The sequence below is a fragment of the Nothoprocta perdicaria genome, unplaced genomic scaffold, assembly GCF_003342845.1.
Source record: "Nothoprocta perdicaria isolate Ctin4 unplaced genomic scaffold, notPer1 scaffold_464, whole genome shotgun sequence".
Taxonomy (NCBI): Eukaryota; Metazoa; Chordata; class Aves; order Tinamiformes; family Tinamidae; genus Nothoprocta; species Nothoprocta perdicaria.
Genome location: NW_020455715.1, coordinates 5,810 through 21,249, shown reverse-complemented (window position 1 = coordinate 21,249; position 15,440 = coordinate 5,810). Strand labels below are relative to the sequence as shown.

Below are 15,440 nucleotides of genomic sequence, written 5' to 3'. Positions count from 1 at the left end.
TTTCTAACTGYGGATTCAAAATAAAATATTTCCCCCATCCAAATCACTAGTATTCCCTCATGAGTTACTATCTGTATAGCTCCAGCAGTGTGGCAAACCCTGCTGCCCGCCCGTGCAACTTCAGACAAAACGCTTGGGTTAAATAACAAAAAGCTGCTAGCTCCCTACCCGCTGACTTTTTCTGGGTTTCCAGCCGCGAAACGTAAGAAACCAGGCTGCTTGCACGCGCTGCTGGATGACTGCCACGAGCAAAAGCCTTGCAGCCACTGATGTAAATTCAAAAAATCGTGGGAGGTTAGAGGACGATGGGCTTTTTTTTTTTTTTTTTTTTTTTTGCTCATTGCGGGATGTTGCAGAGAGCTCCTCCCTCCTAACAGACCCACGCCCATACCACAAGCCATAAATACATGAGCTTAAGCAGAAAGAAGGTGCTTTTTTTTAATTATTTTTAAGCAGCAAGAGAGAGACGCAGCAATTTTTTTAGGAGGGGGAGACAAGGACACAGCAGCTCAGAAGGTCCGCAGAACCCTTTCAGAGGTGGAAGTAGGGCGCTTCGAGAGTCATTTTAAGGCTGTCGCGGGCGATGGAGAATAAAAAGGTAATGATTTTCTCCTTGTTGTTAGAGTGGGTAGCTGTCTTGTTGCTTTACTGGTTATTCGCTACGAGGTTGTGTCTCTTCAGCATCTTGTGTAGTTTGCTCCGGCAGATATGTATGTGCGTGGCTAGAAATGGTTTGCTCGGCTTGCGAAAGCAGCCTGGTAACGTTTAGCCGGGGTCACCCTGTGAACCGTATGGTGGCAATTCTGCATCACTCTGCTCGCTGATACTGTTGAATTTCTGCTTGTTCCTGTAAAGGGCGAAGCTGCGATGATACAGACCGGCCTCAGCTCTCTTTTTAAGGATGAGTCAGAAAAAAAGGCTCTGCCTGTGGGAGATGGGGAGTAGAGATGGAGAGCCTGTTTGGTCAGAGTTGTTGCAAGCCATGAGATGGATTTGTTTTCATATGTATGGCCTAATTAGACACATGATGCTATCCATGTGTTCTTTGTATTGATTATGAGATATATTTGGCTGGCTGGTACTTGTTTGTGCCAGGATTAAAGACAATCGATCCATAATGCTGAAAGCGCAATTACTCTTAAAGGATTTGGGGGTCTTTTGTTTGTTTGTTTTTGGTATATGACTTATGTAAGAAGAAGGTATATGACGTGTACAAGAAGAAAAGCAAAACATATTCTTTCCCCCTTGCTCCTTGAGAGAACAGGGGACGGAGCCTTATGGTTACCATAATTCATCCGCAGCCCCGAGCAAAAACGTGCATCTCGGTGCCGCTGATGAATCGCTGGGGTTTGAATGCATCAGGGCAGAAAGGCAGGCAGGCTGAAGGAGGGAGGCAGACAGCAAATAGCCAGCTGAACCCAGCGCCAAATGCCAGGCGATTAAAACAGAGATAGCGGCAGCAGCGAGGGAGCTCCGGGCCCTCACCGCCATGTTGAGGGAAACGGGCCCGGCCGCTAAGATGAGGCCGAGCAAGCGGGAGCATCAGGCCGAGGGAGGGCCTTTAATCCGGCCTTTAAAGGAGGGCAGAGAGGCTGCTCTGCGTGAATTCAACAAGTTGTACTTCTCGGAGATTCTAGTTTATAAAAAGAGAGCTGTTTTGAGGCGTCTCCTGGATGTTAAATGCAGTTTCCAGAACCTGCTTGGTGCCTGTGGCCGGACCTCGGTTTTAAACACTGCTTTACTCTTTCTGAGCTCTCCGGACACCTCTGGGGAGATGAGGTATGACTAGCAGTAACAAATGATGCATACATTAAATCCTGGTCTGCCTCGCTTAAGTGGATAGATCAGATCATGTAATGTCTAGCCAGTATGAGACCGGCTGTGTGACACAGATAAATAACAGGCAACAGTCTGGAAGAGGGAAGTGTATAAAAAAGGTAGAAGAAGTAGCCTCTTGGTAGTTTTTCTGTGTCTTATAGGTTGCAGATGCCTTGTGGCCCCATGTTATACCTAAAGGAAAAAGAAGCCAGATGTGACCCCTGCCAGCCATGACAAAGCAAAGTACCGCTGAGTGATGGTGTTGGTAGTGTGGAGAGCAGGGTTTTGTCCTCTGCTTTGCTACCTCTACTGACAAGGGGTGACCTGACCCCCAATTAAAGTGCTAAAATTTGTACCTAGACGTCTTAATGCCGTTTTGTAGGCATCCAAGTGTTTTGAAAGAGCTGGGTCCTTGTGCTCCTGTGTCAGAACTCCTTGTGGTTACTACAAGATGAGCAGTCTCAGGATGGAGAGAAGACCTGCCTTGAATGTATTCAGGTGTTAACTGGATTGTGGAAATCGTATTCCCCATGCCAAAATTGAGGGCCTTGTCGCTCCTGCCTTTATCACTAGTCTAGCAGGAAGACAGAACTTAGATACACCTACATGACTTAGTGGGGGGAAGTTGCATCTGAGATGTTCTTTCAGCTTCTGCTTACTGAGGTGTGACTGCTGAATGTGTGRGGGTTGTGAAGGTCAGAAGGCACCAGACTTGAAAGATTAATAAAGGTGGTGTGAATGATGGCAGGAGTTACTAGCAAAGAGGCAGCAAACTCCAAGGCACCCTTGGGAGCTCGTATTCCTGGAGACAAGCAGGTAAGCAGGAGAGTAGAGGACCTATARCAGCAGGCCTCATGAGGTACTTTTCTCTCCCTTGCTAGCATTAAAAAAGTAACTGGAAAGATTTGGAAAAGAGACTTCCAGTGCTTTGGAAAAGCTTGCAGTCCCTCCTGTGGTAGAATCATGATCTTCCTAAGAAGTGTCAACCCAAATACTCAGCATCTTAGTGCAAACTCCTGAGTCACCTTCCTAACACAGATGTGGCTTAAGTTCCACAGCCTTTCAAAATATATAAAATATTAGATACTTTTCAAAAATATATAAAATACCAGCTACTTTTCACTGACATTTAAATTCTGTGGAACTTATGCAAGTTGGACCTTCAAACTTCCTCTACGTCTCTGAGCAGTTTCTTTTTTATTTTAGTGAATACAAAGAATTGCACACGCTCAATTCCAGATCCTGGGACTTTATTTAAAGTATCAACTATTGCAAGAGTGGCAAGAAACATAAATGGGAAAAGTTGGCAGCACAGACTTGTCTGTGAGGCAAGGTTTCTGTGCCAGGTGTCCTGGGGCAGAGTTGGGATGTTCGAGCCTGGGAAAATGCAGTTGCTGAAGAGTACAAGTTTTAATTGTTAGGAGTGACTGCCAGTGTGATTCATGGCTAGATCTAAGACCAACCATTTAAGAGGCATTGTCAGTTGTCATGGGGAAGATCTGAACTGTGATTTTGTGACATGCCAGAGGTGAGCAAAAGCTTTTCCATAGAGCAAATGAACCCAAAATAACAGCCAGTAAAGGCAGTCAGTGTATTTGTTACTAATGAGCTGAGAACAGTTGATGAAGGTCAGGATATCTGAAGGGAATTCCTGACAGAGGAGGAAGCCCTTCTGCTTCTGGTCACAGAACATTTTCCTGCTCTCTTATTATCCCTTTCTCCAGGATCTGCCGTGCTGCTACCCACCCTGTTTGGATAAAAGCCCAAGTAGTTCTGTAGCACTGACCTATGTAAAAGACATTCCCTGCCCTGAGGGCACTGCCAAAGGTTTCTGGGCRCCTCTGAGCTGCAGCTGCTATTTGTGCTGAGAAGAAAGTCAGCTTGTTTACAAAGCATGAATAATTAAATTAATTATGTTTTGTTTTCTCCCATCAGAAAATCACCGCATATCTTATCTACGCTGTTTCCATTGCTGCCATCGGATCTCTCCAGTTTGGTTACAACACTGGTGTCATCAATGCTCCTGAAAAGGTGAGAGGGAGAATAAGCTGGGAAGAAAATGTGAATGAGGAGATAATGCCAAGGGACTGGACAGAGGATCATGCTCAGGGAAGGAAGGAAGGAGAGGGAGCAATGAAAAATCGTCCTTTCTATGCTGGGTAGAAGTCAGGCAAAAGCTGAGAGGGGGTTGAAAAGTGTAGAAATAGAGGAGCTGTCTCTATGGCAGCTATTAGGTTGATGGTTATTGTTTTTGCTGTCAACGAATGAGAGGTTCAAAAACCCCTCACTTTACTACAACAATGGACAGGAAGGAGAAGAGAGAATTTTGTGGAGGGGAGAGACAACAGACAGGACCATTCTGTTGATTTGGAGTACAGAGAGTTAACTATGGCAGGAGATGCCCATCTGCTGTTTCCCAGAGTAAGGTAATTGTCTATTTGGTTTGCAGAAGAAATGTGAACCATTTCAGGGATCATCTTGTTTTGGGTCTTGTCCCTTCTGCTTTGGGTCGTTAAAGAGTAGATTCCACTCTTTTATCCACCTGATTCCACTCTACTGTTTTAAGGGTGCTATGCTAACCTGAGTGAAAAAAGAAGGGGGAAAAAAAAAAAAAAAAAAGCCAGGGCAGAATGTAGGGAGCAGTGTGCAGAAAATAAAGTGAGGTAGTAGGGATTATCTTTGACCTAGGCTTCTTTCTTTACTTATTTTATTATAGGTTAAGTATAGATTTGGTGCTTGTAAATGGGATGTGACTGGCGTGTTCTGATCAAATCATCTTGTGATTACACCATGGCGGGGGGGCGGGGGGAAGACGGAAGAAGAAAAGTAGATATGTGTTTTTCTTGTAACTAAGATGGTTCCCCTCTCTCAGGAACTGAGTCACCAATACCACATCCACCCCGTCTCCGGGAATACAGATGTCACAGACACGTGGGGGGAGGGGGAGGGAGAGCGGAGTGTCCTCCTGAGCAGTGTCCTGCTGCCATCTGCTGGGGGACGCCCTTCCAAGGCCCTGTGTGCCTCCTTGATGCAGATCTTCCCTCCTCCAAGTGGATAAGTCTGATATTAGCCACATGAGAAGCCTTGTCACATCCCTTCTCATGGTGCTCCAAGATAGAAGGAAGGATTGTTTCTGATCATGCCTCAGTTTTCCTGGGCTTAACTCACTGCTCTCTCTGTGTCTCTTGGCAAAACCATTTTGGCATTTCCAGGAGTGTTGCCATCTATTCTCTGGTCACATTTCTCTTGCTTCCCTCTCACTCCCTCCTCTCTCATCCTCAAAACACCATCATCATCTAGAGACATGTCAWAGATTAGCCCATGCTCCTTAATCATCACTTGCCCAACTCTTCTCATGCTCAGTGAAGCAATCCTTCCTTCATCTTTCTGATAGTCGACTCTGAACTTCTCACTCTTCTGAATTTTTAGTTCCTCTTTCCACACTTGCCTTCTAACTTACCTTCTGCTACTGAATTTTTAACATCTCTTTTTGCTTGCTGTCTCCATTAAAAGTCTCTTTTGCCATCACAAATTGTCTTCCTTCTCCAATGCAAAATGCCTCCTACTAGACTATAACTTCCTTTCCTCACTCTGTCCTACAATGGTTTCTCTCTTGCAGATCATCCAAGAGTTCTTCAACAGAACCTTGTCAGAACGGAACGGGGAGCCCATCTCCCCAGAGCTCCTAACCTCACTATGGTCCCTTTCTGTAGCCATCTTCTCAGTAGGAGGCATGATTGGCTCCTTCTCAGTCAGCCTTTTCGTCAATAGATTTGGCAGGTAAGCTGGGAAAGGGGATCCAAGCAATTGAGATTATTTTCCCTTTTAAGGGAAGAGTAGGAAGAGAACGGAGGATAGGGGGAAGAGAGAAGGACAATGCTGGGAAATAGTGCATGGGCTGCAAAAAGAGAAAGAAATGGAGAGAGTAATGCAAGGCGGGGGCTGAATGAGAATTTCTCTGCTCCAACACAGAGCACAAATATTTCCTCTCCTCAGGATGGGGATCATGGGTAGATCTCCTTCCCCATGATTTCTCTCACTTGTTGCCAGTTTAACCTCCGTCTTTGTACTCGTCTTCTGTCAGGAGGAACTCCATGCTGCTGGTGAATGTCTTGGCCTTTGCTGGTGGCACTCTCATGGCCTTCTCCAAGATGGCAAAAGCAGTGGAGATGCTGATCATTGGCCGCTTCGTCATTGGCGTCTTTTGTGGCCTCTGCACTGGCTTTGTACCCATGTACATCAGTGAGGTCTCACCCACCAGCGTTCGCGGAGCCTTTGGGACCCTCAACCAGCTGGGCATCGTTGTTGGCATCTTGGTGGCCCAGGTAAGCCAGTCAGAACTGGATGCAGTACTGATGGGGAAGTGGTGGCAGGGAGGGTTTTGTGGACCTTTTAAGTCATTTGCACTTGCAATTAGGTGTAATACGTCATCCTGACACTCACTGGGCTGGGGGTAAAGCATTAGAGAGTATTCAATCACTTTCTTTSCATTTTTTGATGTAGATCTTTGGTCTGGAGGGAATCATGGGAACTGAAAAACTTTGGCCGATGCTTTTGGGATTCACAATCCTTCCAGCAATCCTTCAGTGTGTGGCTCTTCTTTTCTGCCCTGAGAGTCCCCGCTTCCTGTTGATCAACAAGATGGAGGAGGATAGAGCACATGCAGGTGAGAACTTGTCCCTAAAAGGGGTGGTGCAGTGTTGTGGCTCCCAGTCTGCACTGAATTTGAGAGTGGGAGGCTGGGAATGACTTCAGAGCCTTGTGTGAGGCTTAGGCTGACTTTGGAGCCTGGGTAAGGGTGTGATTCTCAGAGGGCATCAGAGTGGCTCTCACCTTTCTTTAGGTTTACTTGTGCTAAGGTAGCTTTACSTGTGCCAAGAAGTGTTAGAAACCTATCATTCCAGCAGACTTTTGTTGGGATTAAGAAATTAGGAGTCACACCTAGTCTAAAGAGATGTGGCAATATCAGCTGTTGCACCTCTCTCAGCCTCTTCTGAATGGCAGGAAATAGGCTGAGATTTAACACAGAGCTAGAGCTTTCCTCCAGCTGCCATCAGGAATTGACCCTGAGGTGTACTGGGTTCAGCTCTGCTTCTGGAGACTCCCAAGGCGAGTATATGATCAAGTGTAGAATCAAGTGTAAGTCTGGAGCACAAGTGACAAATAAGAAGAAGCTGGGCCTGGTTCCCGTGATGATGATGACATATTGAGCTCTGGGAGGAAAAGATGTCTCAAATCTACATGTAGAGTTTCAGGCTTTCCCATGCAGCATACCCAAACACTGCCTTGCAGGCAGACTTATCGTCACTCTTTGCCCTTCACCAAATAATCAGGACAACAGGGCAGGTGCTGGGGGAAGCTACTGTCCATGAGTGTATTGCATTTTTGTTTTCCTTCCTTTAGTTCTTCAGAAACTCCGTGGTACACAGGATGTGTCTCAAGACATCCAGGAAATGAAAGAAGAGAGTGCCAAAATGTCCCAGGAAAAGAAAGCAACTGTGCCAGAGCTCTTCCGCTCTCCCAGCTACCGTCAAGCCATCATCATTGCCATCATGCTGCAGCTCTCCCAGCAGCTCTCTGGCATCAATGCTGTGAGTTGGCTCCTGTTTTATCTGTGGGTCTCAGTTATCTCTGGCTCTTCTTCACTTCAAGAGAGTTGTTTACTGCTAATGGTGACAGCACTGTGCTCTCATACTCCTACTTTGTGCTTTGACTGAAGGGCACTGCTTTGTGCTACTACATAGAGAACCATAAGATAGGAGATGGGGTTTATATTGGCTTTTGTTTTCCCTATACCACTCCCCTGTCAAGACATAATGCCCCTGCATCAAGTGAATGAACCTTAATTGGAAGCATGCTCTTTTATACTATACTTATATTGAGTATTTTCTGGAAACTCCTTATTGGGCCTGGGGGGTATTAGGCAAGGAACATGAGGGGTTTCCTCTCAAATACCAGAACTGTGATGACATCCAACTACTGCTTCTTTTTTTTTTTTAGGTATTCTATTATTCTACAGGGATTTTTGAAAGAGCTGGCATCACCCAGCCTGTGTATGCCACCATTGGAGCTGGTGTGGTAAACACCGTCTTCACTGTTGTGTCGGTAAGTAGAGCAGAAACTTGTGGTAAGAGAGGTAACAGCTCATGTAAACTAGTCTGCATGGGGTCTTTTGCTGAAGAAAAGCAGCCAGGTTGTGACAAAGTGCTGGACTAGTGGCCTGTAAGCCAAAGAAAAGAATGCTTCAAAATTATTATTGGAAGGGAAGTAAGGAAAGGAGAGGAAGAAAAGAGAGGAGGAGTCCTCATTTAAGAATAAAAAATGGAAGTAAAGAACGAGAGCAAGATGAGAGAGAGGGACAGCAGCAGGAACCAGAGAGAGCAGAGACATTTATGCCAAGATGACCACTGACACTGAGGGTTACAGACAGGAAAAAAGAAACAGGTGCAGTGCAAATTGTGACTTAAGGGACCTTTTCTGCTTTTGCTGCCAAAATCACGGATTTTTGTTTTCTATCACGTTTTCAGCTGTTCCTGGTGGAGCGTGCAGGACGCAGGACCCTCCACTTAGTTGGCTTGGGTGGCATGGCTGTGTGTGCTGTCCTTATGACTGTCGCTTTAGCTCTGAAGGTGAGTATTTGGTGTTGCCCAGACTGTCCCCTGAACAGGGGACCTATGAGACTATAGAGGGCAGAGCTGTAGGACAAGGCAGATAGGACTGGAGCTGGAGTTGAGGTAAAGGAAAGAGATGTCTTAGTGAAGTGAGATGGAGAAAGCAACTTCCCAGCTGCAGAAACTGTGCCGCAGTATTCAGGGTGCTGCTAAGAAAGTTGTAGCACTGGACACTGCATTATGGTGTGCCACTTTTACCTCATCTTTCAACTGCTTATGTTTCATTTCCTTGCAGGACATTGTGGAGTGGATCAGATATATCAGCATTGTTGCGACTTTTGGCTTTGTGGCTCTCTTTGAGATTGGTCCTGGCCCAATACCCTGGTTCATTGTGGCTGAACTCTTCAGCCAGGGCCCACGACCTGCAGCCATGGCAGTGGCTGGTTGTTCCAACTGGACATCTAATTTCTTGGTGGGAATGCTCTTCCCCTATGCAGAGGTAAGTAACTGGTGTGCAAAGCACTTGTGAGCTGCTTGGAAAAGGTGTCCAAAATGGTTGTGGAATCTCTGTCCTTGCCGTTTCATAAAATGTGGCTGGATATGACCCTTAGCAACATGACTTTCCATTGAATATGGGCTTGCTTTGAGCTGAGGGCTGGACTACAGACTTCCAGAGATCTGTGTTCAGATTGCTGTGGAATATCTTGTGGCTCCTATTAGGTTCTACTGTCTCTTGAATTGCTTTATACTTTATATTTATACCGCTTTCAGCCTATAAATAGTTGGAGGACCTTTTTAATTAGCACATTAAGGTTTTCTCCTTAAAAACCTTAATGTTGCACTCCCTCCCTCTGTGAATGTTAAAGATTTTCAGAAGCCACAAGGAACCTGGTTTTCTTTTAAAAAGGCACTGCTGGAAAAAAAAAAAAAGTGTTAGAATTACATTTAGGTCTGTGATCTTTCCAAATTAAAGCCTTCCACTTTTATCCTCCCTGCAGAAACTATGCGGCTCCTATGTCTTCCTCATCTTCCTCGTTTTCCTGGTCATCTTCTTTGTCTTCACATTCTTCAAAGTGCCAGAGACCAAGGGCAGGACATTTGAAGACATCTCCAGGGGCTTTGAAGGGCGAGGAGAAATGAGCCCCACATCACCAGTGGAGAAGAACCCTATGGTGGAACTGAACAGCATACAACCTGATAAAGAAGCTGCCTAAGATCATGACACATCCCTTCTTTGGCTCTTTTCTGTGCTCAAAGGGAGTCATTAAAGGAATGAGCAGACAGAAAAAAAAAAAAGAGGACAATTTTTTTTTTCCAATTGCTGCTATTTTCCTCTTCCCACCCATATATCCCCCTTCTGCCAGGCCTGGCTAGCATTAAACAAATCTGATGTGGGAGATCCCATTTTCAATGCTGGAAGGCACCTGGTGCTCTAGCAAAGATAGTTTCATCTTCCCCTGCCACAGATATCAGGAGAGCAGAAAACAGCTGGCAATATTTGTTTTGTCTCACCTTGCTCCTTGAGATGAACATACTTACACACACGTGACCGTTAGGTGTTTGAATCTAATTACTATTTTTGTACATTGAGCTAAAGTCAAAAAGTCCCCTTCACCCCACTTTACAAGGCAACTCCATGTGTGATGTTTTTGCGCAGTGTTATGCTGGAGTTTAACAAACCTACCAAAAAGCCATCGTGTTGCTTTTTCCTATACAGTGTGCACTTTTTTCAGTCTCAGGAAAAAGGGACCAAGTTACATGCCTATTTTTTCCTGTTCTTTTTTTTTTTTTTTTAAATAGACTGAAAACATATTTTTTGCTTAAGTTTATTTATTCATAAGTCATTTTGTAAATATTTATTTTTTTTATGGTGTACAAAAATGTACAGATTATGAAATAGAGACGTTTAAAAAAATAGCTCTTCTAACAAAAGATGCTGTAGATTTGTGGCAGAGTGAAAGTGTAAAGGAGAGATACGGTACTAACAGGAAATCAGGCATTTTGGCTGGTATGTGAACAGAGCACATTATCCACATCACCTTTAAAACTTCTTTCTGCTCTCTGGAAACAATTATGAAGAACTGAATCCTAGTCAGAAGAACTATGTTTGCATGCCTGACAAAATCCTTGTGTCCTCTGGGATTAATTGATGGCCATGATAAGTACTGTTCCTAAATATTACTTGAAAGTGTGATATTGCAGCAAATGGATGTTGTTACTTTGTTATTTTCAGTCACAGTTAAATATTTTGCAGGATGATTGAGGGTGATAATTGCGGAGCAGAAGGTGATTTTTTTTTTTCTGCCTTTTAATTTTTGGCTTCTCTATTGCTGTTTTATAGTAGGCTATAAAGTCTGAAACATACAGATTGTTACTTAAGATGTGCAAGAAAAAGAAATATTTTCCAAAGCTGTATTTTCTTAGCAATTGTTCATATAAATTGTAGACAGAGGTATGTAGCATGGACCTTTGGACACAGTAGCAATCAGTTATGTTATATATAAATTTATAAAGTTGGAGAAACGGGATTAGAGACCGGAGCTAAAGCAATCTACTGGATTAGCAGTGCAAAAGGCGCCTAGTACTCAGCCCATTGGTGGTAGCCCGAAGTTTTTGCCCTGTCCGTTGACTCTGCAAGATTTGCATGATGTTGCAATGTCTACCACTGTGCAGTGTGCTGTGTAGGTGTGTGTGAAACTCTGTAATATCATCCTCTGTTGAATGGGCTGGGGAAGACATAGTAATTGTACAGCTGTAGATAATGGTCTCTCCTGCCTTGTCTCCTTGTCTTTAGGCCACTTGAAGTATGTATCTGCCTAGCTCTTGCTACCAAGCTCTCWCAGTTAAGGTTAGGAAAGCGAAAAATAGTGCATAAGGTATCTTTGCAATCAAGGGTTGAGAGGTCTGTTCCACTGACTGTAATGCTCTGTTGAGAAAGAGTGTGTGGCCATGTCTGTCCAGGCCTGCAGGACTTGTGTAAAGGTGGCACAGGGGAAGATCTACTTTGAAACTGCGGCTCCCATTTCTTCTGTTCTTGTTTTTTTCAAACTGAATCAAACTCGAGATCTGAATGCAGTGGTTCAGATCTGTCTGCAAGCACATGCCATAGTTCGTGGCTGGCCCCACAGAGAAGCAGGCCCTCAGGTGTTCAAAGGGGTTCAAAAAAACAAAAAAAAAAAGCTCAAAAAGAGAGAAATGGCAGCTGTGGTAGCATGGATTGCCAAAGCTTTCCTGTCAGCAGGTTGCTTCAGAGCAGATTGGAGAACTTCTCATCAGTATATAGTTGGGAGTATCTTTTAGCATTTTTGGTAACTACAGTGATGACATTTCTACCCTGTCCAATGACAAACATTTGCCAGAGATAAGCAAAATTTGCTTGTGACTTGATTTGAAATAATCTCTTTGCACAATCTGATCCTATTACACCCAGTTCTCCCTAGCTTTCCATCAGGCTTCTGCTCCAGGTATTTATTACCAGAGGTATCATATATAACTATTTCCTCTCCCTACTTTCATATTTTGGTTCAATTATACAAATTCAGTGCCTTTCCTTTGACCCTCCAGCATCTGGAGAGGCAATATTTGTGTCTGGGCACTTGTGTGTTAGAAAATCCCACCCCCACAGCTGTGTGTAAGAGCATTGCCTATTGTACATCAGGAATTTATGTGGTGGCTTGGGCTGAAATGTACAGGACTATCTCACATGATTTCTTATTTTCTTTTTCTGCATTGTGAGTATTTCCAATGGGTTTTATATGCTTATTATTAATACATGATTGTGTTTSCTGTTTTTAAAATAAAAACTACAAACATAAATGTCTGGTTTAGGTTTTATTTCTTTCCTTTGCAAGTCTGACTGTTTTCACAGATCTGGAATATACACAGCTATCTCAAGCACCTCCAAATTCTGCACTGCAGCCTTCCTGTCTTGGCTAGCCCTAGGTTTGCAACTTTATTGTAGTAGTGAGTGTTTTGCTCAGCCACCATGCATACCACCTTTATAATTTTTCTCATTTTAGAGATATTAGAAAGATATGCTGCTCATTCCCTTGCCAGAATTCCATAAACACTGCTTTTAGAGATCCTCTCATCTTTCTCAGGAACAAAGGAGAAAGGGAAGTAGCTGGAAGTCAGGAACCCAGTCCAGACTAGAAATAAGACTTCTGCCTCCTCCAACAAGCGACCCTCACTTCCTCTGCCTCAGCTGCGAAGGGGGAGCCCTTCTCCCCATGACTACTGCTTCTCTCTATCTGGCAAGTAATCTTAATGTCTGCCTCAGAACTCTTGCCTAGGTACCTACTTTGATTGTACCAGGTGCCTGGAAGAGGCAAGGGGCAAGACAGAGCGACCAAAGGAGATGCGATGCTTGGGAAGATGCCAGTTCCCAGAACAAGCTCCTCTATTTGCAGGGGCAGTGGGATTCTTGACGCAGTCTGGTCAGGGTGATACTTTCACTCATAGCTCTCCTGCGTAGGTAGTGCTGGCTACCTCAACTCTTTCTACATAAAGCAGCAAGCTCCCACTACAATTCACTCCTTTCCTGTTTTAACAGCCATTTACCAGCCTGAAGAATCTATCTGTGTTTCAGTATGAAGGCAGCTGCTCAAAAAGTAGGCAAAAAAACAAACAAAAAAACCCTCTCCAGAAGAAGAGGATTAAGGGACGAGAGACTGCACAAATGGCAGGACCTATCTGAAAGTCTCAAAGAGATCAGCATGACACACAATCATGATTTTGTTTAGGTTTGCTAAAACCTAACATTACTGACTGCTGCATATTCCTGGCTATGGCCTGTGTTTTTCTACGTACGAGATGCATCTAGCCTAAGAGCTGGGAAGGAGCCTGGACGTATGTATTTGGATAGACATATTTTTTTTTTTTTTAACTTAGTGGTTGAAATGAATAAAGCAACCACCCAACAAATTCTTAACATATTTAGGAAAAAAGAATGTTTAATTTCATTTGTCAAAGATGGAAAGGGAAAGAAAAAGCATTCAAAGCCAAAACATGATTCTCCAAGCCTTAAATAAAAATTTTGAGCAGTTTTGTGATAGACTTTTATTTGGGGACAAGGGTCTTTGTTTTAGAGGTGCTTATTTTATTTCTGAAAAATGTAAGGAAGCTCAAAGAGGGAAAGCAGGTTTCAATGAAATGATTTGAATACTTGAAGATGTGCTCTTTTATTTTCATGAATCCCACAACCACATACAAAAATGTCAACCAGCTCCCAGAGTGGGAGCACGCAGGATTCTTGCAGAGCTAACTTGCACAGATACATCTTTGAGACTTACCCACAGAACTCTCTGCTGTCCTGCTGTGTGCAGGTAAGTGCACTGAAGAGACCTTCGAAAGAGCGGGTGGGCTCTAAATATCATCTCAAATATCAATATTAATATTAATATTCCAATATTTGGAATATCAATTCCAAAAGCAATTTGTTAAATTTGAGGCAGTGGGTTTCTGTCCTCCTGTTATCCCTTCATTACTTCTTGAGGGATACACTACATTCAGAGCTGGTGAGGTATTACCACTGGTGCAAAGTGAGGAAGCAGAAAACTACAGACCTCACCATCCCACTGCTTACTGAGATCTGAAATGGGGGGGAAGGGAAAAAAAATCTATAGGGCAACCAGTAGCTCAAAAAGGTAAATCTCAACTCTGCCCTCTTCAAAGCACAGAACTATTCTGAAACATGACCATGTCAAGGAAAACAGTAAATACATAAATAAATCAGCACAACTCCCAACAAAAACAATTCACTCTCCCTCCCCACAAGAAAACACACAAACAAACCCCAAACCACAATCCAAAGTTTGAAGGCCACAGTTCAGTAACACTTCCCTGACTTGCGGTACGTATGAGTTACTGAGTTACCAGCTGCAGTGATAATTGATTTTTGAACAGAGTTGATCCGTTTGCTCCTCTCTGCCCTGAAGAAATAATTGAGCTCAGAGGTGAGAATCAGACACACTAACAACATTGCTTATTAGATCCAATAGTAATGGGACTGATATCTGTTCCTCTCTCTACACCCTGTTGGTGGATCATATGATATAGCTATTACAAGTAGTGATAAGGCAGAGCACCAGATTGGCCTTGGCTCTGCAGTCACAGAGTTACGGAGTGGCCTGGTAAATAAATGGTAGTCAGTGACTGCGTGAGCTGAAGGGGCACGTGGTCTGACTCTGATCGCAGCCTCATCATTGGCATTGCATCTGCCAGTTCAGTCTACTGCGCCTATGAGTGAGAACTCCCCCTGTGAGTGAGAACTCCCCCTGTGAGTGAGAACTCCCTCCCCCAAGTTAGTACTCTGCCCCTGTGAATTAGCACTCCCCCAGTGAGTGAGCACTCCTGCTGTGTGAGAACTCACCCCTGCGAGTAAACACTCTGTCCCATGTGAGTGAGCATTCCCCCCCAGTTGCTTCTTTTGTCTTTCCTAAAGATGTGGTGCAATGCAGACCCAGTCTTTAGAGGGAATTGAAGTCAGTAGGACAGGAAGAAGTGGAATTGCAGCACGTGGACTTCTCCATCTCCATTGGTTGGCAACTCCAACCAAACTACTACTACCATTAAGGATGTTCTCGTTACAAAGTTCCTTTCCACCCACATTGCCCAGGAATCAGGCTTTTGCCCTTCAGACTGAGCTAAGCAGCTACAAAGAAATGTTGGATTACATCCATGCGGTGTCCCAGCTTAGAAAGGCAGGTGAAAACTCAAGAACTCACACTTCAATAAAAGCTTCAGGAACTGGAGAGCCCCTTAATTAAATATGSCCGTTCCTTCGCTGGGGGAACCAAAGCTTACACTTGCCAATACGCCTGCTACTGTTTACCAGCTCCTCAAAAGTTGACATTTCCTCTAAAGGAAAGCGAGTATAATAAAGAATTAAAACATGAATTTTACTCTCTTGCTGCCTTCTCTCATGCATGACTTGAAAGGGACAGCTGCAAGATTTACACTTTTATCAGTCAAAGAAATCAGCAAGTGCAAGGTACCTGACACAATCTGGAA

General features: G+C 44.0%; 1 protein-coding gene across 1 annotated transcript; it reads left to right on the top strand.

The window, feature by feature from the left end:
- Window positions 1-424: 424 nt before the first annotated feature.
- LOC112953840 (solute carrier family 2, facilitated glucose transporter member 3) lies at window positions 425-9,708 on the top strand. Its single transcript, XM_026046952.1, has 10 exons — window positions 425-598; window positions 3,754-3,849; window positions 5,438-5,598; window positions 5,903-6,143; window positions 6,322-6,484; window positions 7,222-7,409; window positions 7,819-7,923; window positions 8,346-8,447; window positions 8,725-8,928; window positions 9,428-9,708. The coding sequence occupies exons 1-10, from the start codon at window positions 584-586 to the stop codon at window positions 9,641-9,643; spliced, it is 1,491 nt and encodes a 496-aa protein (XP_025902737.1). The 5' UTR covers window positions 425-583; the 3' UTR covers window positions 9,644-9,708.
- Window positions 9,709-15,440: the final 5,732 nt, after the last annotated feature.